Source organism: Prionailurus bengalensis, chromosome E2 (assembly GCF_016509475.1).
Source record: "Prionailurus bengalensis isolate Pbe53 chromosome E2, Fcat_Pben_1.1_paternal_pri, whole genome shotgun sequence".
Taxonomy (NCBI): Eukaryota; Metazoa; Chordata; class Mammalia; order Carnivora; family Felidae; genus Prionailurus; species Prionailurus bengalensis.
In genome coordinates, this window is record NC_057352.1 from 14644585 (window position 1) to 14670010 (window position 25426).

The 25426-nt window shown below is 50.5% G+C and overlaps 2 protein-coding genes across 9 annotated transcripts in view; both read left to right on the forward strand.

Annotated features, from left to right (window-relative positions):
• Positions 1-22404, forward strand: part of CE2H19orf47 (chromosome E2 C19orf47 homolog) — a 37264-nt gene extending 14860 nt beyond the window's left edge. For 2 of the 7 annotated variants that reach the window (XM_043598894.1, XM_043598889.1), the window contains 4 exons: positions 117-254; positions 3152-3301; positions 5200-5270; positions 6920-8196. In XM_043598894.1, the coding sequence (XP_043454829.1) occupies positions 117-254; positions 3152-3301; positions 5200-5270; positions 6920-7414 (854 nt within the window). In that variant the 3' untranslated portion in view covers positions 7415-8196. Of the gene's footprint in view, positions 1-116; positions 255-3148; positions 3302-5199; positions 5271-6919; positions 8197-22195 lie in introns of those variants that run through there. The other 5 variants (XM_043598893.1, XM_043598887.1, XM_043598892.1 and 2 more) reach the window with 4 other exon arrangements.
• Positions 22405-22719: 315 nt separating this feature from the next.
• AKT2 (AKT serine/threonine kinase 2) overlaps positions 22720-25426 on the forward strand; it is a 52258-nt gene continuing 49551 nt past the window's right edge. The window contains exon 1 of one of the 2 annotated variants that reach the window (XM_043598901.1): positions 22720-22914. The gene's annotated coding sequence lies outside the window, so the exon portion shown is untranslated. The remainder of the gene's footprint in view (positions 22915-25426) is intronic. The other variant, XM_043598895.1, reaches the window with a different exon arrangement.

Consider the following 25426-nt stretch of genomic DNA (forward strand, 5'->3'; position numbering starts at 1 on the left):
CAGTGCAGCTACAGGGGGACCCCAGCTGCCCCTTCCCCATGTAGTCCCAAGGCTTGTCTTCTGTGTCCTGGCCTCCATCCCAGGGACGATGGGACTCTCGCCTTTCCTCCCTGCAGCTGCCTCTCGAATGATTGCTAACAGTCTGAACCGTGACTCCCCACCCGGCACTCCACCGAGGCGGCCGGACACCAGCACCTCCAAGATCTCAGTCACCGTGTCCAACAAGATGGCAGCGAAGACTGCCAAGGCTGCCGGTGAGGGGGTTTGGGCAGATGGCGGGAGGAGCTGGGGGTGAGTGTGGGTTGGCAGATGGTATTTGGGGGTCACGTTCCGAATATCTCATGGTGCTTTGAAGGCCTCAGGGTGTCCAAAGCATTTGGATTTGGTCAAGCCCCTGTACCTCTGTGTGCCTTGCTTTCCAAGTCTATAGAATGGGGACAGTGGGAAGCTGTGGACGTGGTGTACTTAACAGCACAGGGGCACGGCGGTTCTCACTCAGGGGTCTGTTCAGTCTTTTTAAATTTTTTATTTTGTTTTATTACGGAAAGAATGCTTAATATGGTGTCACCCTCTTTTTTTTTTTTTAATGTTTATTTATTTGTTTTGAGAGAGAGAGAGAACAAGTGGGAGGAGGCAGAAAGAGAGGGAGAGAAAGAATCTCCAGCAAGCCCTGTGTTCTCAGCACAGAGCCCGATGCAGGCTCGATCTCAGAAATTGTCAGATCCTGACCTGAGCCGAAACTGAGTCAGATGCTTAACCCGCTGAGCCACCCAGGTGCCCCTGACGTCACCCCCTTAATTAAGTCTTAAGTGTACAGTACAGCTCTGTGGACTATGGGTGGCTCATTTTTTTTTTAATCATTTATTTATTTTTTAAATTTACATCCAAGTTAGCATCTAGTGCAACAATGATTTCGGGAGTAGATTCCTTGATGCCCCTCCCCCATTTAGCCCACCTCCCCCAACCCCTCCAGTAACCCTCTGTTCTCTCTATATAAGTCTCTTATGTTTTGTCCCCCTCCCTGTTTTTATATTATTTTTGCTTCCCTTCCCTTATGTTCATCTGTTTTGTATCTTAAATTCCTCATATGAGTGAAGTCATATGATATTTGTTTTCCTCTGACTAATTTCGCTTAGCATAATCCCCTCTAGTCCCATCCATGTAGTTGCAAATGGTAAGATTTCATTCTTTTTGATTGCCGAGTAATACTCCATTATATATATATAGTTACCCCATCTTCTTTATCCAGTCATCCATCAGTGGACATTTGGGCTCTTTCCATACTTTGGCTATTGTTGATAGTGTTGCTAGAAACATTGGGGTGCGTGTGCCCCTTTGAAACAACATACCTGTATCCCTTGAGTAAACACCTACTAGTGCAGTTGCTGGGTCATAGGGTAGTTCTATTTTTACTTTTTTGAGGAACCTTCACACTGCTTTCCAGAGTGGCTGCACCAGCTTGCATTCCCACCATCAGTGCAAAAGAGATCCTCTTTCTCTGCATCCTCGCCAACATCTGTCGTTGCCAGAGTGGTTAATGTTAGTGTCTCAGTCCTTTTTTTTAATTATTTTTTTATTAAAAAAAAATTTTTTTTTTTTTAACGTTTATTTATTTTTGAGACGGACAGAGACAGAGCATGAGCAGGGGAGGGGCAGAGAGAGAGGCAGACACAGAATCTGAAGCAGGCTCCAGGCTCTGAGCTGTCAGCACAGAGCCCGATGCGGGGCTCGAACTCACAGACCGTGAGATCATGACCTGAGCCGAAGTTGGACGCTTAACCGACCGAGCTACCCAGGCGCCCCAGTGTCTCAGTCTTTTTTAACAGATGTTCACTGAGGCCCACACTGGTGCCGGGCCCTGTGCTTGATGCAGGGGTCAGAGGTCAAGAAACTACCATTTTCTCTCAGCAGCCAGAAGGATCCTTTCAAACCTTCAACCTGACCCTTTCACACTCAGCTAGAACTCTCCAGGGCTTCCCATTGTCCCAGTAACAAAGTCATCTTCCCACGTGGCCTATAGGTCGTGCAGAATGTGAGTCCATCTCCTGTGTCTCTCCCTGGCTCCCTTCCCCAGGTCCCTTCCAGGCTCCTTCCTGTCGTGGTATTTCTGCCCCAATGTTCCCTTCTCCCAGCACATTCTTCCTTCACAGACCTTTTATGCTTGGCCTCTGTTCCTCTTCCAGGTCTCAGCTTGAAATCTGGGAATAGGACCCTGGCCTTTGGGCTTCCAAGCTGTCCTTCTGTCTGCCCCACTGTCCTGCCTTTGTCGGACCCACCCCCACAGCAAAGATCTTGGCACAAGTGGAGACTGAGGCCCAGGGAGGGGGCTTTGTTATTCTGATGCCCAGCCCCTTCATGCTCTGTCCACCTCCATTGCACATGCTCCCTTTTTGCCGTGTGTGTTTAGAAGTGCCTCATCCCCTTCTTTGGACCCTTTACTTCTTGGGGCGGGGGAGGGGCAGAGAGAAGGGGGTAGAGGACCCCAAGTAGGCTTCGCGTTGTTAGCACAGAGCCTGACGCAAGTCTTGAACTCACGATCCATGAGATCATGACCTGAGCTGAAGTCAAATGCTTAGCCGACTGAGCCACCCAGGTGCCCTTCTGGCCTTTTGATTGATGTCATGAGTAAGAAAGTTTAAACTGATTTCTAAAGTATTGAAAAAGTGGTGGGCCTGGGAGTGTCGAGGGGATTTTGTTTTTCTAATTGAGATATAATTTACTTAGGCATGATATACAAATTGCAAGTATACGGCTTGATTCATTTTAAAAAAATTATTACACCTGTGAAACCATTGCTTAGCTGGAGCTCTTGAACTTTTCCATCAGCCAGCAGTTTCCCCTTCTGAGGGGATCCTGACTGGGCTGGGAAGTCAGCCTGCTCGGGGCAGGGACAGAGGCAGAGAGAGCCTGGGAGGCCCGCTACAGCGTGGGGATTCTGAGCACCGTCGGCAACCCCGTCGTGCCCAGACCTCTGAATTTCTTGGTGGTTCAGAGTCAGTGGTGGTGGGGTGGTTGGGAAGATAGGGGATTGCAGTCATTTGAACGTATGGAGATAAAGGGCACATTTGTGCCCTTCGTTGGGCATCTAGCCCCCACCCCAGGAGAACATTCCACCCCAGAAGGTGCTCACCACCCCTCTCCTCCCCAGCAGCCCTGGCCCGCCGCGAAGAGGAGAGCCTGGCCGTTCCCACCAAGCGGCGCCGGGTCACTGCCGAGATGGAGGGGAAATACATCATCAACATGCCCAAAGGCACCACCCCCCGGACCCGTAAGATCCTGGAGCAGCAGCAGGCGGCAAAAGGTACTGTGCTGGCGGGGGCACACGCTTTGGTGTGGAGACTGCCTTTCCCTTTTGCTGCTTTGTGCGGGGTTGGTCATGCCCTATGGGCATTGGCCAAGAAGTGGGCTCTAACGAGATCCAGGGGGCCTTGGACCAAGGGGACAGTGAGGGTGGCCGTAGAGGAGGAGAGCACATCACCACCTCCACCCTCGCATCCTGCAGTTAGTGTAGCAGGTGCTTCACCTGGCACCTCTTCCCCAAGGGCAGGGGCTTGGATTCCATGACTGCCTGACTGTAAAGTGGTGTCCGTGTCTGGCTGAGGGCAGGTGCCCAAAATGGTGGGAACCATCATCATGAGCCAGAGGAGTCTGGTTGAGGTTTAGTCCGTAGCTGGGGTTTGCATCTGGTAGTGCAGAGATGGTCTTCCTCACAGTGTTCCTTTTATTTTTTATTTTTTATTTTTTATTTAAAAAATTTTTTTTTCAACGTTTATTTATTTTTTGGGACAGAGAGAGACAGAGCATGAACGGGGGAGGGGCAGAGAGAGAGGGAGACACAGAATCGGAAACAGGCTCCAGGCTCTGAGCCATCAGCCCAGAGCCCGACGCGGGGCTCGAACTCACGGACCGTGAGATCATGACCTGGCTGAAGTCGGACGCTTAACCGACTGCGCCACCCAGGCGCCCCCACAGTGTTCCTTTTAGAATGTTGTACGCATTCCCACGGGGAAAGCATTCATATGGTGCAGAAGAGTATACGATGTCAACTCATTCTTTCCCTCACTCCCGTGTCCCACGCCGTCATTAACCTTTCCAGACCGGCACCTGTGGACTTGCATGCGTGTATCTATATATAAAAACATAGAGAGGTGTTTGTTTCTATTTCAACACAAATAGCAGCAGCCTGTAGGTATTATTCTAGAATTCTTTTATTGAGATCTTTTCACATAAATACATGTGGATGTGCTTCATTCTTTTTTTATTTTATTTTATTTTATTTTATTTATTTTTTTTTTTTTAATTTTTTTTTTTTTCAACGTTTATTTATTTTTGGGACAGAGAGAGACAGAGCATGAACGGGGGAGGGGCAGAGAGAGAGGGAGACACAGAATCGGAAACAGGCTTCAGGCTTCGAGCCATCAGCCCAGAGCCTGACGCGGGGCTCGAACTCACGGACCGCGAGATCGTGACCTGGCTGAAGTCGGACGCTTAACCGACTGCGCCACCCAGGCGCCCCATTCTTTTTTTATTTTAAATGTTTACTTTTGAGAGTGAGAAAAAAAGAATGCAAGTGGGGGAGGGGCAGAGAGAGAGGGAGACACAGAATCCCAAGCAGGCTCCAGGCTCTGAGCTGTTAGCACAGGGCCCAGCATGGGGCTTGAACCCACGAACCGGGAGATCATGACCGGAGCCAAAGTTGGACGCTTAACCGACTGAGCCACCCAGGTGCTCCTCTGCTTTGTTCTTTTTAACGGTCATTTAAATCTAATATTTGCATCGTATTCGTATATCATGATTTAGTAAACATTCTCCCATTGATGGCTATTTAGGGTGTTATTTAGGGAGAGGGCTTATCCGTTCAGCAGACTCTCAGAGGCCCGTGATCCAGAACAAGACTGAAGGGAACAAGTAGGGATTTAGAACTCTTCCCGCACACGTTCACGAACTCGTGCAAAGTTTCCAGGAGCCCAAGGGTCAATTTTAGTGGATCTTTCCCACATTTGGCACTAGCCAGAAACGTGTGAGTCAGGTCCGTGTCAGCCAGCGCTCAGACACAGAGTCCGTGCCTGCCTGGACCGGAGCTGCCTGGGCCTGGGCCGCATCTCCCCTCCCTTGTCTGCACGATGCATGATGCTCGGCCGGGCCCAAGCTCCGCGCGTGGCTCAGCTGGTGCTGGCTGAGGGCTCACTTCCCTCCCAGGTCTCCACAGGACGTCCGTGTTCGACCGCCTCGGCGCCGAGACCAAGGCAGACACGACAACAGGGAATAAAGTGAGTTGGAAACGGGGAAGCCAGTTGGGGTTCTCTGATTCTTGTCTTCCTGCGGGTGTTGATCCCACATCCAGCCCCTCGTACTCCCTGGGCCGCCTCCCCTGTCTTAACAGTCTCCATTCCGTTCTTTGCACCTCAACGTCTCTCCTGATTTCCAGCCCCCGGGGTCTGGCCAACTCCTGAATGCTGCCCTTGGGTCCTCCCACCAGATGTCCCAGACTGGCCTCGGCATCTTCCCCCAGAGTAACTCCCCTCCCGGGCCCCGTCTCAGAGACACCCCAGTGCCCCATTCCGGGCAGGCTCTAGTGATGGCTCCGTCTGTCTTCCCTTCTCTGCCACTTTTCCCTGTCTGGATAGGGCGGTGGCCTCCTGACTGGTCTGCAGCTCCTGTGAACCCCCTTCTGCCCCTCCCCCCATAGCAGCAGCGTGTGCCACCCACAGGACAGGCCACCCACCCCCCACCAGATGCTTTCACCCTGGTCAGGATGAACGCCACCCTCCTTGCCTTGGCCTGCAGTCCCGCGGGCCCCGGGGACGGTGTGTGTTAGGAGCACGCAGCCTGAGCCCCGCCCGGCATGAATCCGGCTCTGTCACCACCTGGCTGCATGGCTGCGTGGCTCTGGCCACGTCACTTAAGCTCCTGGTACCTCAGCTTTCTTATCCGTGTAGTGCACACCTCATGGGGTGCTTGTGAGGATTAAGTGACACACACCTGCGCAGTGCTGCGGGTGTCTGGTGCACAGCAGGCACTCTTTAAGTGTCACCTTTGACTAACTGCTCCGGAGCTCCCCAGCTGCGTTTCCTGCCTCTCCAGCCCTCGCTTGCCAGGGCTTACCCAACCTTTCCCTCACTTCTTAGAGTCTTATCACGAGCAGGATAATAACACTCAGGATCGTGTGGCTTGAAGATGTAGCCGTGTAAAGAGCTTGGCACAGAGCGAGTGCTCCATCAGTATGATTCCTATTCCTGCCTTGGGGACTTAGCCCTTGCTCTTTTCTCTGCTGATTCATCCTTGAGGGCCTGGCTTAAACATCAGTACCTCGGAGAAAGCATCCCTGAAGTCGAGAGGGGTCGAGGCCTCCCTGTCTCCTGTCCACCTGTGCTCCCATCTCTTCCAGAGAACGCACCACTGTCGTAATTAGGGAATCGTTGGGTGTCATTTCCCACGCCAGGTCTGTCTTCCCCACTGGACTGGGAGCCCCCTGAGGGCAGGGCCAAGGCTGTGCTTAGTCACCACTATTTCCCCAGCACCGCCCAGCACGGGGCCAGGGACAGTCGGGACTCAGGAAATGTCTGTTGAGTGAATGAGCAAACTTTTCTTCTCTCACGTTCTCCTGCAGATCTCTGCAAATGGTCTTCTCTCCGTCTTCTCTCTCCCCCCTTCTTTATTAGACCCACCTGCCATTACTTTCAGATCTCATCTCTGAGGTCTCTTGTCCAGGGAGTCTCTCCCGAACTTCAGCCAAGGTCAGGAGTCTTCTCTGGGCCCCACCAGGTCCCTGAATCTCCCCTGTCGTGGCTTTCACCACTGTGTAGCGTGCCACTGTTGGGGATTTCTCCCAATGAGGCCAGGCACAGATGGGGCAGCTCTCCGTGCATGCATGTTGAGTGACTACATGGCTCACTTGTCCCGTCTCTGACCCCTGCAGCCCACAGGAGTCTTCAGCCGCCTGGGGGCCACCCCAGAGATGGACGAGGATCTGGCTTGGGACAGCGACAATGACAGCAGCAGCTCTGTCCTGCAGTATGCCGGGGTCCTGAAGAAGCTGGGCCGGGGCCCAGCCAAGTCCAGTCCCCAGCCAGCACTGACTGTCAAAGCTAAGGCCACAAGTTCGGCCACAACGGCTGCCACCCCAACACTGCGGCGTCTGGCCCTTTCCTCACGCCCTGGACTCGAGAGGAAGCCAGAGTCCCTGTCCAAAGGCAGCATCATCCAGAGACTGGGCAAGGCTGCCCTTGTGCCTGAGGCCCAGGACAGCCAGGTCACGAGCACCAAGAGTAAGTCCTCAGCCGAGGTCAAGGTCACCATTAAGAGGACTCTGGTGGGGCCCCGGGGGAACAGCTCCAGCGAGGGCCTGGGTGCCCAGATGGACCATGCGGGCACAGTGAGCGTGTTCAAAAGACTGGGCCGCAGGACCTTCTAGCCTCTGGGCGGGGCGCAGTCCCCTCTCCAGGCTCCTGGCTCCGGCAGAGGCTCCAGTGAGGGCGCGCCCAACCCTCTGCCGGCTTCTGGATGACACTGCTTGTCTCCCTCGGCATTGGAGCCGGCCCGAGCTTTCTGGGGACTCACCCCAGTTTTCTGAGTCTGAGATGGTCGTTGTGACCTGGCCTTGCCGCTCTGGTCTTTCCTTTCTCTCACGTCCTCTGTTCTCTCCTCTCTGACTGTGGCCTTGGCAGGGCACACTCCTCTACCTCTCCCAGAGCCAAGTGCCCTTTCCCCTCCCCCATTCCCCTTCCTGCCTCTCAGCAGCATCTGCTGCCTCAGCCCCAGCTCCTCAGCCTTCCAGTCCCCCAGAGCGGGTGTCACCTGGAGGGCCCGACTTCCCGACTTCCCGACTTCCCCTCGCCCCTCTGCCCCGTCCCCATGCTACTTTAACTTCTCGGTCTCTCCCTCTCTTCATGCTGTTCATTTCTCTTCTGTTTTCTGTCCCTGTGGCAAGGCCCGACTGTGCGCTGCGTCCTGCCTGACCCTCCTGCGCCTCCGGCCTCCCAGCGGCCCCGTCGACGGTGGCGTCGAGCCTGTAGAGACTGTTAGCCGCCCTCGCTCCCAGACCCTGGGCTGCAGCAGGGCCCCTCTGTTTTCCGGCCCTGGGCGTCTTTTTCTCTGAAAGCCTGTGGCGGGTGGCGAGCAAGGGTCACCGGGAAGGGAGGCCAGTGCCGAGAGAGAAGAAAACAGCTGTTTTAATATATTTTTGTGGCTTTCAAACTGTTTCCCTCCCCTCCTTCAGGGTGAGTCACAGGGTTGTTTTTCACACAAAGCACAATGTGGGTGGGGGTGCCAGTGAGGGGTTGGGCTCTGTCTCTGAAGGTCAAGGCTCCACGTGGGCCATGTCTTTGCTGCAGGCCCCCAGTGGAAGGGAGTAATGGTCACGGTCCCCGTTCAGTTGGGCTTCCTCTCCCCATCAACCCACTGCGGTGGTCCTGCCTCTGTGTCTGTCCCCCCACCGTATATTTCACCTGTGCCTGCCATTCTGCCTGTTGGCAGCTTTCCAGATTGCTGGCTTCCTGGTGAGGCAGCTCCTGCCGATTTGATCACACACCCATTCACTGCTGCACAGCCCCTACCCTGTGCCAGGCCTGTTTGAGGAGCTAGGGATCCGTTGGGAGCAAGGCAGACAAGCTCCTGCCAGCACGGCTGACCTCTCTGGCCAGGGAGATGGCGGTAAAGTGATCATGCTGTCGGAAGAATGGGAGTGAGGAGCAGAGGCGACCAAGGCCTCTTCAGAAGTTGGGGGTAAGAAGGCCTTTTAAGAGGAGGTGAGGCAAGGGCTGAGCCGGGAACGATCAGAAGCGGCTGCGTGAAGTGCAGGAGGAGAGTGTTCGGCCGAAGACAAGGCCAGGGCAGAGGTTGAGCGAGGAGCAGGGAGAGGCCAGGGGGCCATCAGGCGTCAGGGGAGCCAGGGGCTGAATGAGGAGCCTGCCATGTAGCACAGGTGGGGGCAGGTGGGCGGGGACCAGGTGACTTAGGGCTTTGTGATTCATGGTGAGGAATTGGACATCTTCCCTATGCTCTGAGAAGTTGGGGAGGGTAAAGCCAGCAAGGGATGGTCTGAATTGCCTTTTGTGAAGGTGGCTTTGGCCCCTGTGAGGAGGATAAATTGTCGGGAGGCAGCCGTACAGGAACTGGGGCAAGAAAGGAAGGTGGTGTGGGGTGACGCGTGGGGAGGAGGAAGGTGAGTGGGCTTCGGTGGAGCAGCGGGCAGCGTGGATGGATGGGAAGCTGGGGTGCGGGGAGCAGGGGTCACCTCGACACCAGAGCATCTAGCCAGAGGTGCCGTTTGTGGAAACCGGGAGGCTGGGGGTAGAGGAGCGGGGGTGGGAGGGCACGTGGCCGCTGGGGCTTGAGGGGGCCACCCGGGGAGCTTCGAGGGGCGACACCAGCCTGAAGGGAGCATAGAGACAGGAGAGGGCCCAGATGGGAATTGGGGGCCCTTTTCCCATTTAGAGACCAGGACTGATAGGATTAGCGGGAGTGGTCTGGGGGTTGGGAGGCCTAAGAGCAGGTGAGCATGAGATTAGACATCACCCGTTTTTTTTTTTATTATGATAAAATAAACCTAACGTAAACTTGACGATCTTAACCATCTTAAAGTGAGCATCCTGTCCAGTGGCATTAAGTATATTCACACCGTCATATAACCATCATCACCATCGTCCCCACATCTGTGTCATCTTCCTGAGCTGATTGTCTATTTGTAGTGTTTCGGTTGTGTCGTGTCGGGGGCTACTGTGTGTTGGGCAGCGAGCCAAGCACAGGTCCTGGGTGTGAAGGGTGGGGCTTCAGTGTGAAGGACACGGTAGGGAGGGCTGAGGCTAGACCTTTTGGGGGGACTGTAGGAGGTCGTACCTCAGAAGGACAGCAGCTGTTGGCAGCGGTGATTCCGGAGGCTGCACCCTTGTGGTGGTGCCACAGGGAGGGGCTCACACGCCGTATGCTTTCCCTGCTGCTCTTCAACTCTTGGGGTTTTTTCCCCGGTCATTTCCTCTGGTTCCACCTCATGGACAATTCTAGCAACTGCCAAGGTTCAGAGGAAAAGTTCCGGTTACTAAATTTAAGAGCACTGGATAATTTCTTGATGTGCAATGATGTAAAAAACACGTGTCACTCACTTACCCACTAAAGGCTCACCTGCGTGAGGATAGTCACGTCACTGTGGCTCTTTATGGAGGCCCAGAGGGGAGTAAGCTGCCCCACATCTCACCCAGCTGGCAAGTGGCACGTCAGGGAGCCGACCAGGAACCTTGCTCTGTAAGCCCTACCTTGTGCTGATTGTGGGTTTGAAACAAGGACCTTTTGGAAAGGGGAGGGTGGGGTCCTAGGATAGTAGTTTTGGATTTTCTCAAGTTATTTACATGTACATGTCCCCCCCACCCCATCAACTTGTTGTGAAAAGCATTTGCAGCTTTGGGATGCTGTGGCCCATGAGAGTCATGCCCCCTCCTGCCACCGTGTGCTGGGTGGGCCAGACCAGACACCCCCTATGCCTCCTAGCTGCTCCAGAGCCACAGTGTGTGTCCCCACTGTTTGACTTGGTGATTCCCCCAAACCAACCCCAGCATCTGGGACCCACAGAAGTGTGTTATTTTTCCTCTGGTTCTATTAAGTTTTTTTTTTTTTTTTAATGTTTATTTATTTTTGAGAGAGAGAGAGAGACAGAGCATGAATGGTGGGGGAGGGGGAGAGAGAGAGGGAGACACAGAATCCGAAGCAGGCTCCAGGTTCTGAGCTTCAGCACAGAACCCAACATGGGGCCTGAACCCACAAGCTGTGAGATCATGACCTGAGCTGAAGTCGGAAGCCCAGCTGACTGAGCCACCCAGGTGCCCCTCTATTAAGTTTTTTTTTTTTGAGCAGAATACTTTCGTATGGTTCGAGATTCCAAAGGCTTTATGGTGAAAAGTTTACACACACACACTCATATATATACAGGCAGAGGAACATACAGTACACATATACAGGCACACACGCATATTTATGGCCTAATCCACTTCACCAACCCTTTTTGAAAGGGAATTCGGGTTGCTTCCAGTCTCTTACTAGCGTAAGCTATGCTGCAGTGGGTAAGCTTGTCCCATGTGAAGTCAGGTCAGGGGTGAATATGAAGAATTCCAGTCATATCAATACTTCAGTGCGACTACTGATAATTGGGTCAGTAGGAAATCTGAACCAGGCTCCCCACCCCCCGCCCCAAGATTATTGGCATTCCTCACACGACTTATTCGTACACTCATCACCCCATTCCAGAAAGGAATGGAGAGCTGTTGGACTCTTCTGGTTGGAGACCACTGGAGGAAGCAGGTCAGGGAATGCTGAGAACTAGCACCAACCACACCTTTGTGCCAGGAAATACTAAATAAGGGCTTTGGTAAGTTGACAGACTTCCCAAATCCTTAGGGAAAGGGCAGCAGCATGGAGGTCAGGGACTTCCTATTCTCCTCCCATAAACAGATGTCATATGGAGGGACAGGGAACCTAGGGCTCAGGCTAAATCATAGAGCCAGATCCGAGCCATTCCCGGGGAAGGATTCTGTTTGGATGGTGGTCTTGGGATGAGGTGACCTCCTTAGCTCACACCAGTAGATGGAAGAGGCGGGATGGGAACTTAGAGCACCTATGGCGGGCAGCCAGCGTCCAGGCAGCCCCACCGCCCCTTCCTCCAGCGTCGGAGCCTGGTGCCACCCAGATGGGCCAGGTGTCAGGCTGCGGCGGCCTTGCTTCCTCCTTTCCCTCCTTTGGGGATCTGAGCTGACTTAGACTGGTGAACGCGACTTCTATATACCCCTGCCTTTGAAGGCCTGATGTTTACCTACACAGAACTTCACCTGCTTTGTGAACTCCAGGCCTCTGCAAACTTCATCAAACAGGCGAAGCCTGACCCAGCTGGCAAGTGGGAGGACTAGGTCTGCTGTCAGGAAGCTGGCCAGGAGCCTTGCCTTTTTAAGTTGTTTTTTTTTTTTAAGACTTTATTTTTTAGAACAGACTTTATTATTTATTTGTTTTTTTAGTTAAAAACATTTTTTTTAGTTTATTTATTTATTTTGAGAGAGAGAGAGGGAGGGAGCATGCACAAGCAGGGGAGGAGCAGAGAAAGAGGGAGGGAGAGAATCCCATGCAGGCTCCATGTTGTGAGTGCAGAGCCCGATGTGTGCTCAATCCCATGAACTGTGAGATCACGACCTGAGCTGACATCAAGAGTTGGATGCTCAACCGACTGCCACCCAGGCGCCCCAACAGACTTTATTTTTTAGAACACTTCAGATTTGCAGAAAAACCGAGAAGTGCATTTCTGCCAGCAGACTTCCTGTATACCCCTCCTCCAATTTCCCCTATTATTAACATCTTACATTAGCATGATTTCATGTGTTACAGTGAGTGAACCAATATCGACACATAGGTATTAAAGTCCATAGTTCTTCACGTTTCCTTAGCTTTTTCCTTAGTTTTAATATCTTTTTCTGTTCCAGGATAGCATATTACGTTTATGTCGTCGAACACTTGTGTTGACAAATAGGGTATTGTCGTGCTTCCTCAGGCCCCTTCTGACTGTGGCAGTTTTTGATGACCTTGACAGTTTTGAAGAATAGTGGGCAGGTCTATTAGAGATTGTCCCTCAATTGGGATTTGTCTTTCTCCGTATTAGACCAGGGTTATGTGTTTTTCAGAGGAAGAGCTCCGAGGTGGAGTGCCATTTTATCACACCGTCTGTAGGGTGCATGCTGTCCATGTGATTTACCACGGTCTATGTTAACCTTGGTCCCCTGGCTTCATTACCTACTATTTGCCAGATTTCTGCACTGTCAGTTTGCTCTCTCCCTTTCTGTATTGAACTCTTTGAAGGGAAGTCACTCTGCACAGCCCACACCTAAGGAGTACAGGGCTTACTTAGGCTTCACTGCCTTGAGGGCAAAGTACTGACACGAATTAGAAATAAACCTGGGAGGGCGCCTGGGTGGCTCAGTCTGTGGAGCGTCCAACTTCGGCTCAGGTCATGATCTCACAGTTCGTGAGTTCAAGCCCCACATCGGGCTGTGAGCTGTCAGCACAGAGCCTGCTTCATATCCTCTGTCCCCCTCTCTCTCTGCCCCTGCCCTGCTTGCGCTCTCTCTCAAAAAAAAAAAAAAAAAAAAAAAGCTGGGAATTCTTCTGCAAGGAAGATGTGTCTCTTTTCTCTATTAACTTATTCAATCATTTATTTTCATCAGTCTGGACTCCTGGGTATATTTATTTTATACTTTGGGTTATATAATCCAATACTACTTGAATTATTTTGTGTTCACATTATCCTAGCTTTGGCATTTGGGGACTCTTTCAGTTGGCTCCTGTGTCCTTTGACATACTTCCACTATTGGTCCTAGAGTCCACCATTTCTCTAAGGAGCCTCAGAATATTTTACCTAGAATGGTAATTGGGAATTGAAACCAAGGCCTAGGCTCGAGATGTGCTCCTTGCCACTGGGGGGAGCACCTCCTTTTTAGAAAATCTAATTTTAATATGAAACGCCAATATATAAAGCATGTTTAAAATAGGAAAATGATAAATATTTATTTGGGATCCATTCATACAAACAGTAACAAATGTAAAGGCACCAAAAGATACGTACCAGAAGACTGTTTTGTGCCCAGCAGATTGGCAAAAAATTTAAAGTCTGTTGGGGAAGATTTGGAGTATTGGGAATATGGTACACTGCTTTTGGGATGTAAGTTGGGATCAACCATTTTGGAAAATAATTTGGTAGGTTGAAGTATAAATGAAGATGTTATACTCCCCAACCCAGCAATTACCATTCTGGAGACACTTGTACGTACAGAGACATGAATAAGAATGTTCATGAGATCACTGTAATAGCATTAACTTGGAAGCAACCCAAATATCCATTAACTGGAGAATGGACAGATTGTGGCATAGTTGTTTCAGTTATCTAATGCACAATGAATCACCTCAAAACTTACCGGCTCAAATCAATAATTATGATCTCATATGGTTCTAGGGGTTGACTGGACTCAGACTGTGTCACTTGGGGGCTCTCGTGGTTGCAGTCAGATGTTGGTTGGGGCTAGTGTCCTCCTGAAAGCTTCCTCGGTTGTTTGGTGGTTAACCAGTATTGGCACTTAGCTCAGACCTCAGCTTGGGCTATCAGCCAGAATGCCTACATACGGCTTCGCCGTGTGGCCTGGGCTTCCTTACAACATGGTGGCTGGGTTCCAACAGCGTGCTGCTGAAGAGAGCCAGGAAAAACCGTATTGCCTTTTCTAACCTAGTATCACAAGTCACATTGGTTCACTTCCGCCCAGATTCAAGGGGAGGGACCATAGACCCTACCTCTCAATGACAGGAATGTCACTGTCTCATAGTAAGAAGAGCGTGGGGGATGAGAGATTGTTTTGTGGCCATCTGGGCAAATCATACATCAATATAGGATGTACTGTCTGATGTATTGGGTGTGGAATATTATATATCAATGGAAATGAACGAACGTTGCACATATCAATGAGAATAAAGCAAAACACTGAAAAAAATTGCAGAAGAATATGTGTAGTTCTGCAATATGCAAAATATTTACTACTTAAATATTTATTCACTTAATTCAATCAGTTTGCTCTTTAAAATGTAGCAAATGTATGAAATGCATAGGATTGACGAACTCCAGATGTGGGAGCATGGTTCCCTCCAGGGGTAGGATGGGATGTGATTGGACCTCACATATGCAACAGCCTAGGAACGGGTTGGGGTGCCTGGGTGGCTCAGTTGGGGGAGCATGTGACTCTTGATCTCGGGGTCGTGAGTTCAAGCCCCAAGTTGGGGTATAGAAATTACTTAAAAATAAAATCTTAAAAGAAGAAAAACAGTATAGGAATGGTTTTTAAAGCTGGGTGGTGGGCACACAGGTGTTTGTTGTGTTATTCTTTATATGTTTTTGGTATCTCTTAATTAAAAAACAACAATTCTCTCTCCTACTCTGGGTCATCAGTTCCACTCTTCAGAGGCAGTGGGTGTTACTGGGGTTATGTGTCCTTCCAGAAGTATTTCATTTGCAAACATAACTCTGTTTTCCCACTCAGATGGTCGCATATATGGCAGTTTTGCGCTTTGCTTTTTTCACTAATATATCCTGGAGATCATTTCATATCAATACATGACAAGCTTCTTTAAACACACACACACACACACACACACACACACACACACACACACACACACACTGGGGTGCCTGGGTGGCTCAGTTGGTTGAGCGTCCAACTCTTGATTTCGGCCTCGGTCTTGATCTTTGGGTTGTGGGATTGAGCCCCGTGTCGGACTTTGTGCTGAGTGTGGAACCTGCTCGGAGTTGTCGCTCTCTGTCTCCTCTGCCCCTCCCCCCCCACCCCGCGCTCTCTCTCTCTCTCTCTCTCACATTAAAACACACACACATACTTTATTGAGATATAACGCACATCCATTCACTCATTTAAAGCACACAATTAGCGGCGCCTAGGTGGCTCAGTCGGTTGGGCGTCTGACTTTGGCCTAGGTCATGATCTCACGGTTCGTGGGTTTGAGCCCCACGTCGGGCTCTGTGCTGACAGCTCAGAGCCCGGAGTCTACTTTGAATTCTGTGTCTCCCTCTCTCTCTGCCCCTTCTCTACTCATGCTATGTCTCTATCTCTCAAAAAAAATAAACAAACATTGAAAAAAAATAAAGCGCACAATTCGATGGCTTTTAGTTACTCACAGAGTTGTGCATTCATCACTAGAATTCCAGGATGTTTTCATTACTCCGGAGAGAAAGCCCACACCCCTTAACCATGATTCTCCAAGTCCTCCCACACTCTGCCCTCCGGCTCCAGGCCCGTGGCCACCACTAATCTGTCTCTGTAGATTTACCTTTACTAAACATTTCATGTAAACGGAATCATACAGTACACGGCCGCCCCGTCTGGCTTCTTTCACTTAGCCTGTTTCTGACATTCATCCATGTTACACCATAGACCTTCCATTATACTCCATTTTGAAACAATTGATGAGTGATGTTGCAGTGTATGAGTTCCCACATTTCGTTTACCAAAATGACAGACATTGAGGTTGTTTCCGCTTTGGGGCTGTTATGAATACTAAGGCTCTGAACACTCGTGTATGAGTGTGTGAGTGGACATGTTTGCTCTTGGGTATATACCTAGGAATTGAATTGCTGGGCAGTGTGTTAATTGTATTTTAACCACTTGAACTGCTGGGCTGTTTTCCAAAGCTTCCTTTTAAAGTAGCTGCATGATACTCCCTTGTGTGGATGTACCTTGATGTACTTAACCAGTTCCTTACTGTGGACACTTAGGGGTTTCCAGGTCTTCTTCTATCTCAGTCAGTGCCTCTAGTTTGCACTGAATTTTGCTTATGTGTGGACATATCCATTGGGCCAATACCTAAGACTTAAATTGCATGGGCAAAGGGAATGTACCTATGTTTTATAAGTTTGAATTTATGCTATTTGTGTAATTACAAGTACATATCGAGAATGATCAGATTCGTGTGAGGAACATTCCAATTTTTCCTCCAGTGTTAATGGCCAGCAGGTGCAGTCACCTTAGAACCAGCAGCCACTGGATTTCCCAGGTTTATTTTGGTTAAACCTTGCATAATACGGGACCGACGTTGGCATAGATGTGACATCAAGTTGAGGCAGGTGTTCAGAGCACATAAACCTACATTCATTTTTTCCAACGTTTCCCCTAAATCTTCCTTCTCTGGTCCCTCATATTTAGTGCAGTGCTTGCTCCTAAATGGTCATTGTAGCACATCGTGGCTATCATTTGGCCTTCTTGATGGCCTGTGGAGGTTAAAAGCATGAGCTCTGCAGCTGTGTGATCTTGGGCAAGTTACTCAGCCTCTCTGTGCTTACTTCTTCTCCACCGAGATGGGAGTAATAGTAGCATCTGCCTCACAGAATAACTGGGAAGGGCTTCACAGAGCCTCGGCACTGGTTGTCATCTAATTTTATCTCTGAAATTGATGACTTTCAGCACCAGGACTTAACTCTTTCAGACGTTCTCACTGGCTACAAAGAGAGCTTTTGAGTAACTATTTAATATAATTGTAAACCTCTAGGAAAGTAGCAAGAATGGTCTAAGGGATTTCTGAATATGCTTTATCTGGACTTGCCAGTTGTTTGCTCCATTTGTCTTATCGTTCCCTCTTCCCTGTCCCCCTATCCACAGGCATACACACACACACACACACACACACACACACACACACGCACACACACACATGCATACACACACATGCATACACACACATACATACATATATGGATGTTGTGTTTTGAAGCATTTGAAAGTTAAGTTGGAGAACGTCATGGCCCTTAACCTCCTAATTCCCCGGTGTGTATTCCCCCAAAACAAGAACATTCTCTTCCATAAGCACAGTATAACTATCCAGACCAAGACATTTAACATACAAGACTCATCTAAATACCAGTTCATACTTGAATTTTATCAGCTGTCCCAATAATGCTCCTTATGGCCATTCTCCCCACTGGCTCACAATCCAATTCTGGATCATGTGTTGCATTTAGCTGTCACAGTTTTCTTGTAAACCGAGAATGTTTAAGTAACGGCACCAAGGAAGGCCCCCCCCCTCTTGCTCCTGGAAGGCTCGATGCCTGCAAGCAGGAATGGCCAGTTCATGTGGCGCCATCTTGTGGCAACAGCGGGAATAGTTTATACACCACTGCGTTGGGCAGCTGTGAAATGATTCCCTCCCTGGTGCCCTAAAACAGTAGGTGATATTCGTATCATCCCAATTTTTATTAATCATGTAGGACACTATGTTTTAAGCATTTCGCTGTTTCAAATCCATATACTTCCGCATAAAATGAGACTTTGTTTCTCAAATCTGGACCCAGACGGGTGAAGCACAGCGCTCTGTCTAAAAGTAGGGGCTTGGCCTGAGACACCTGTGGGAACGGATCTGGCCGCCACAACATTCCAGCGGTGTGGTATTTGGTAAGAGACTTCTCCTTGCGCCTATGTTTATTTCTGCAAAATAAGCCTTACAGAGACTTCCACCTGTGGGAACATTTAACAAGGTCATGGGTATAGTTCTTAGCAATGTGCCTGATAGGTGGGAATTCATTCATAAAGGTTAAGAGATGATTATTATTCAGGCTTTTGTTAGTGGACAAGTTTAGACCTGAAGTCAAATTCACCCCATTTGCTATAACCTTCTTAATCAAAAACCACATTCAGTCAACAAGTATTTTACTGATCCCCAAGCCCTAACTATGTGCCAGGCATTGTTCTAGGAGGTAGGGATACCGTGGTGCCACCCAAGACAAGGTAGTCACCTTCGGGGGCAAATTTCTATTCTGGTTTTGAGGAAAGACAGCTACACGATGAGCAACAAGAATAGTGTTGAGTGTTAAGTGCTAGGTAGGGAATTCAAACATGCTACAGAAATAGTAACGGTGTGGCTCTTTTGGATTTGGGTTGGCCAGGGAAAGCCTCTCTAGGTGAGGTGAGATTTGAACCGAGTTCTGAAAGACAAGAAAGAGCCAGTCGTGCAAACATGAGGATCCGGGGAGTGAACAGTCCAGGCCAAAGAACAGCAAGTGAAACAGCCCTGAGGTGGGAACAAGCTTGTTTTTTTTGGAGGGGCAGAGATTACCGTATCTAGGACATGGTGGTCAAGGGCAAGAGTAGGTGGCGATGAAGTTGGCAAGGTAGGCAGGGGTAGCTCGCATAGGGCCCTGAAGGCTATGATGAAGCCTTCAGCTTTTATTCCACGTGGGATGGGAAGCCATTTGTGTGTTCAGATCAGGTGGGAAAAGTGTTCGATTTTTCTAAGAGTAGAAAAAGCTTCATCCCATGGTCTGCGTATAAGTGCATTAGCTTCGCATGACCACTTAAACGTTTTGGGAATCTCTGATGTGTTAAAAAGTTGAATGGGCACGATGCATGGTGACTTCCATTACAGTTTTTGAAACAGAAACATATTTTACAAAGAGGAAACCGGAACCAACATTTACAGAATCCCTGAGGCTTATCTGTACTTCTGCCAACCACTTAAAATTACTCTAAAGGATCTTCCCAAACAGTAGCATCCAGCTAGGGCTGGGCTTAGTATTCTGGCTAGGGAGTCAAAGATATTTCAACATTTCTGTATAACATGGGAAACTCTTTTAAAGAAAACCTTTTTTATTTTTTTATTATTTTTTTATTTAAAATATTTTTTTTAACGTTTATTTATTTTTGAGACAGAGAGAGACAGAGCATGAACGGGGGAGGGGCAGAGAGAGAGGGAGACACAGAATCCGAAGCAGGCTCCAGGCTCTGAGCCATCAGCCCAGAGCCCGACGCGGGGCTCGAACTCATGGACCGTGAGATCGTGACCTGAGTTGAAGTTGGACGCTTAACTGACTGAGCCACCCAGGAGCCCCCCCCCCTTTTTTTTAAACAGTTCCAGACTTCTTTGAGAATCTGATCAGTGCTATGGACTTTCTCCCCTGAAAATGCTCTGCTTAGGATGAAGAAGGGGGTTACGTCGGAGTCCTCTTGGAATCCTCTCTAGATTCCCCGTGTGACAGGGAGGGCTCCCCCTTGTGGCCAGATCCACCACTTCCACCACTGCCATAGACTACCCCCCCCCCCCCAACCCCATGGGGATGGAGTGGAAGCTCCCCATTTGGGGCTACTAAAGAGGTTTTTTCTGGCTGGCCCATGCACTGGCAGCCCAAACTCTGACAAGGGTTGAAACGAGCCTGATTTCTGCTCTCTGGGGACATAAGGGGATTTGGAGGAGATACCCTCTCCTTCCCTCAGGGAAGGGTTTGGCTTTTTGTTTTTGTTTTTTAATGTTTGTTTATTTTTGAGAGAGAGAGAGGAAGGGGCAGAGAGAGGGGGAGAAAGGATCCCAAGTGGGCTCTGTGCTGACAGCAGAAAGCCTGATATGGGACTCGTTGGGACTCAAACTCACGAACCAGAGCCTACTGGCCCCTCAGGGAAGGATCCTTAATCACTGTTTTCAGATTCAAGAGGCCTTTGGGCAACCTTCAGATGAGAAGCTACTGGCCCATCTCCCCAGAAGTGCTTGTGCCGCCCATATTTACAGTTACAGGCGGGGAGTTTGCTGAATAGATGAAAGGGTATAGAATGATTTGGGGCTTTAGGGAATTTTTTCCTCAATCACCCTTGATTTGGAAATTGAGAGACTGAAGCCCCCAAATTAAGATAATTAAGAAGCAACATGGGGCAGAAACAGGGCTATCACTTCCCATTTTATAGCATGATATGAATTCAAAGCACAGACTCTTGTATCAGACTGCTTGGGTTCAAATCCTGCCTTTACCCCTAAAGTGTCCTGGGATCCTGAGCAAGCCCTTTAATTTGCACCTAACCTCCAAGATTGTGTTGACAGCAATAGGACAGCATTGGTGGGACTGTGTCAAGAACAGAAACTGGCCTGTTACAATTGCTAAATAAATTTTTTTTTAATGTTTATTCATTTTTGACAGAGAGAACGCGCGTGAGCTCAAGCGGGGGAGGGGGCAGAGAGAGAGGGAGACACAGAATCCAAAGCAGGCTCCAGGCTCTGCGCTGTCAGCACAGAGCCTGACGCGGGGCTCAAACTCGCGAACTGTGAGATCATGACCTGAGTTGAAGTCAGACGCTTAACCGACTGAGTCACCCAGGCGCCCCTAGATAAATTCTGTTGCTACTGTTTTGCAGTGAAGAAAGGCAGGCTCAGAGAAGTGAAATTATTTTGACAGGAAAGGATGCAGGAAGGGCAGGATTAGAACTAGGGCCTATCTCCAAAGCCATCTAGTGTTGTTCACCCCCAAACCAGTGTTTTTCAAACTGAAAGGCAAGACCCTGTAGAGGGTCAGAAAATCAGTTCAGCAGGGCCTCAAAAAGCACTGAAAAAAAAAAAAAAATCCGAGTGTATGGTGCCTATGAGTAAATAGTATTTGATGGCACTTTCATTTCATACAGGTATCTATCTATCTATCTATCTATCTATCTATCTACAGGTAAGTATACCTATGTGTGTACTAGGTCATTACCCTTGACTACTGATACCCCAAGGAGTTTGTACACAAGGCTTCAGTGAGATCCTCCATGTGTTGTAAGCCATCCCAGGAGGGACAGGGGTTCCAGTTAGCTCAAGGAAGACTCAGAAATAGGGGAATGGGCCATGAACTGTTGGGCATGGAAAGGGGCAAAGAGGGTAGGCCACAGTAATCTTGAATCTAGATGAGAGCGGAAGGGTTAATTCTTTTTTTTTTTTAATTTTTTTTTTTAACGTTTATTTATTTTTGAGACAGAAAGAGACAGGGGAGGGGCAGAGAGAGAGGGAGACACAGAATCGGAAGCAGGCTCCAGGCTCTGAGCCATCAGCTCAGAGCCCGACGCGGGGCTCGAACTCACGGACTGTGAGATCGTGACCTGAGCTGAAGTCAGACGCTTAACCGACTGAGCCGCCCAGGTGCCCCGGGTTAATTCTTGAAACAAAAAATCTGCAAGAGCATACTCTGTGCCAGAACTTTGGCTGGGCAGTGTTAGCTACACAGTGATGACTGGGACAGTCCCGGTCTTTTCCCTGGTGGGGCGCTCTGTGCAGTGGAGGAGACAGACCTATCACCAGACAGTAAGACACTAAAATGGTCAGGGCTGTGATGGGGGAAGCCCATGAAGAAGGAATACAGAACAGCAAGTTCCAAGCGGAAAACCCATTAGCTGAGGTCGAGTTCCAGTATTAGGTTTACCTCTGGGGAACCTAAGGCCCGCCTCTGAGCCATACTTGCCTCTGCATCACTCTCACAGACTTAGGTGGACCTAAGATTCTTCACTTCCCAGCTAGGCCTCCTAGAAGTATGCACTAACCAATGTGTTACTTGCCAAGCTCCGTGGCACACTGGAACCCAAATTGAGGACAGCAGGCCCTACCCAACCTATGAGAAAGTTCTGGGAGACAGATGTCTCCTAGGGCCTAGTACACTAGCTAACAAGTGGGCCAGGATCTGTGCAAAGCTCTTTTCTTACAGGGCGATTTTAAGGCCTTTGCAGGCCCAAATTACCCCATAAAAGTCCAATCCCTACTTAATTGCACATACTGTATATGATGAGCAGGTAGGGTTAGTATTTGGAGTCACAGAATGTTTAATTGATACAAAGTGTTCTGTTTAACATTAAAAAGTCCAATAGCTTGGTGACACAGCTCTGTTTCCATTTTGCAGATGTGGATTCAGAGGCACAGAAAACCAGTCAAGTCTTCTGCCTACAATCACCAGCAAGGGAATGAATGCAAAGCTGGGTTTGTGAGGCTTCAGAGCCTATACTCATCATGAGGGGACACACTGAAAAGACAACTCTCAAAACCCCCGCTCCGGGGCTCTTTAAGAGCCTCGGAACTGGGAGGAAAGGCGAGATCACAGTAAAGCGAGATCAAAGCGTATGTAAATAAAGACCAGGGGCTGCCGGGAAGTATCACTGCGGCAAGACATTAGGGAAAGCGGGTGTCAGAGTCCTACTGCGCCTGCGCCATCCTGTCTCTTCTTTCCGTCGGGCGCTTGCGCGTGGCACCTCCGTAACCCACATCGACCCAAACTTGCCTGCTGTACGCATGCGTCCTGCTCTGAGTCAGCCTCTTGCCCTTTCTTGCGCTTGCGCTCTAGCGCTCTCCGAGTTCATCTCTCGCTCTTTGACGTCAGTTCCTGTTTGTGGCGGGAGAGGGCGGTATTTCCGGCCAGAGGGTGGGAGGGGGCGGTAAGCGGGGGCCGGGGGGAGGGGGCGGGGGGGCCGCGCCGCGCGAGCCGTTGGGCCTGGCTCGGAGAAGGCGTTGCCGCTGCTGCTGCAGTTGCCGCCGCCAGGAAACACAAGGAGCGGGACCAAGCGCAGCGTGGCGATGGGCGGGAGTAGGGCCCCGCCGGAAAGGCTGGGCGGCTGCCGGTGACAGGTGAGTGCGCCAGCGCGTGTCCCTGAGCGCCTCCCCCCCACGATGGTCGCGTCCGGACCCCCCGCAGTGCGGCACTGGGCTGTACCACCAGTGCCCGCCGGGCGGGGACCGCGGTCCTCGGGGGCCCCCATTCCGGAACTGAGTTGGGGGCGGACGCGCCGGGGGCGGTCAGACTAGCCCTGAGGGGCCGGGGGCGGGGGCGGCCGGCCGTACCACTGAGGCGGCGCAGGGGGGGGGGGCACACCAAAGTGCGTTGACCGAACCACTGAAGAGCTGGGGGCTGAGGCAGTGGGATGGGAAGGGAGAGCCCGACCGGTGTGCGTGCCTTACAGAGTGTAGGGGGCCGTACCTATTCGGGGCTGTGGGAGCAGTTCCTTGAGCGTGTTTGGGGAGGTGGGGGAACTGCTGGGGAGGGAGCCGTACCAAGTGCGGCCGGGGTAGCGCCTTGTGGGTTATACCACTGAAGTGCTGGCGGGGGGGGGCATCCCGAGAGCGTGGAGGAGCTCTGTATCAAAGGAGGAGGGTTGTGCTGTTTATAATCTTTGAGAGGACGGGCGGGGGTGGGGGACAGCCCCCAGTGGGTGTTCTGTGGAGTATCTTGGGAGGGCTGTAACGCGGAGTGTTGAGGAAGGGCTTCTGCCTCCCCAGTTTGGTGGGTGGGGCTTGGGGGTTTACCCTGAGCTAGAGCAGGGAGGATCGCTGTTGAACTTCTTGATGACTTTGGGGGGAAATTGTATGGTCACTGAGATTGTTGTTTGGTCACTGGAACTGTTGTCTACCGCAGAACCTTTTCATATTATTAAGCTTTATTTTAAGGTGTGTGGGGTACCCCTGGAGCAAATCTTTGATTCTGTGGGCAGGAGATGTCTTGGAAGCCACTGTCTGAAGGTTCCTGAGCTTTCTGCTCCGTATTAGGGAGGGGAGGAGGTACTGAGCTTAGATTTGAGGAGCCATGTCCCCTGGGTCTGCTTGTTAAGCCTTAGGAGGAAGGAGTGTTTAGAAGAACACCTTTTCTGACAAGGCAAGGTGGCTGGGGACATCTTGATCCTTGGGATTCTGAAGACCTGCATCCTCTCATTTGGTGGCTGCTTGGGCTCAGCAAGAGGCCTCTGCTAGAGTAATCAGGTGGGTCCTCTGTGGTCTGCCTTTCAACCTTGTTCACTTTTCTCCTGACAGAGAAGCACTGGGAGTTCAGTCCTGGCCAGACCTTGTGGTGGGGGTGGGGGGGAGGGTGCAGATGAGCCAGGTGCCCATCAGGCCAATACAGATCATGGTGGGCTCCTCCATCCTGGCCATGAGGCTGTTTGCGTCTCCCCTAGGGTAGCTGTACAGCCTTCTGTCGTGTGCCATGTTTACGCTCCCCACCAGGCGATAACAGTTGGCTTCACCATTAGGCGGCCGTGAGGCTGAGTGCTGTTTTCCCAGCTGTTCCTCTCTGCATAGGCCAAGGGGATTTGGGCGGGGGGACCCTGGCCCAGCCCGACCCTTCAGATTTCTCTGAAGGACTTCGGGTAGCCAAATCCCCCACAGATCTAGTTTCTCACTGTGGTCACTGGGTGGGTGCTTGGAGCCACTGCCCCTGCTCCCTAGGCCAACTTGTGACCTTGGCTTTCCTGGTAACCTTTGCCCTGGGTCTGGAGTTCCCGGGAGGGCTGGCTGTAGTCCCTGATTGACCTGGCTAACGTGGGCTGGTGATACGGTCGAAGGGGGCAGATGGTTGCTTCTGGTCTACATCATTGGTTCATTGGCTTCCAAGCTGACTGGCTTCTGTGGTTGTGGTTCCTAGAGAATGGCCCTGGAGTCTCTTCGAGACCGTGGTGGCTCTGTAGAATTTTTCTCCACCTGGGGTTTGTTTCTCTGGTCTCCTGCCAACTTTTAGAGGGTTTGCTGGATGGGGTTGACAGCAGCAATAAAAACAATAATCATGAGATTGATGGCTGATGTTTATCGAGTGGATTCTGTGTGCCACACACTATTCAGAATGCTTCACATGGATTAGCGTGCTGAACACTCACATCCTAGAGCCACACGTACTGTTGTCACGATCTGTTTTAGAAGGGGAAACAACAGACAGGCAAATCCTTTCCAGAGCCAGTGAATAGACATCCACTGTTATGTCAGGCATGCGGCAACTCTTTTAGACCCATGACCTCATTTAAATCTCAAAACACACCTATGGGGTAAGTATGATAATGCCTGTTTTTTAGAGTCCTAAGAGCTAGGTAGGCGTGTGATGCCCATTTTACAGATACGGAAACTGAGACACTGAAGCGAAATGATTTTCCTGCTGTGTCACAGCCAGAAGTAGTAGAACCGTGACGGGAACCCGTGGGCCTGGTTGGCCTCAGTGAACCTCTTGTTGACAACATAACTAGAGCGGTGGGTTAGTTGCCCCCGGGGGTGGATATGGTGTCTCTCTCCATTTTGAGGAATGAGACACTGGGGCTCAGAGGAAGACTCGCTTTGCCCTCTGTCAGACCCTAGGCGGCAGGCTGGGCTTTGAACCCAGGTC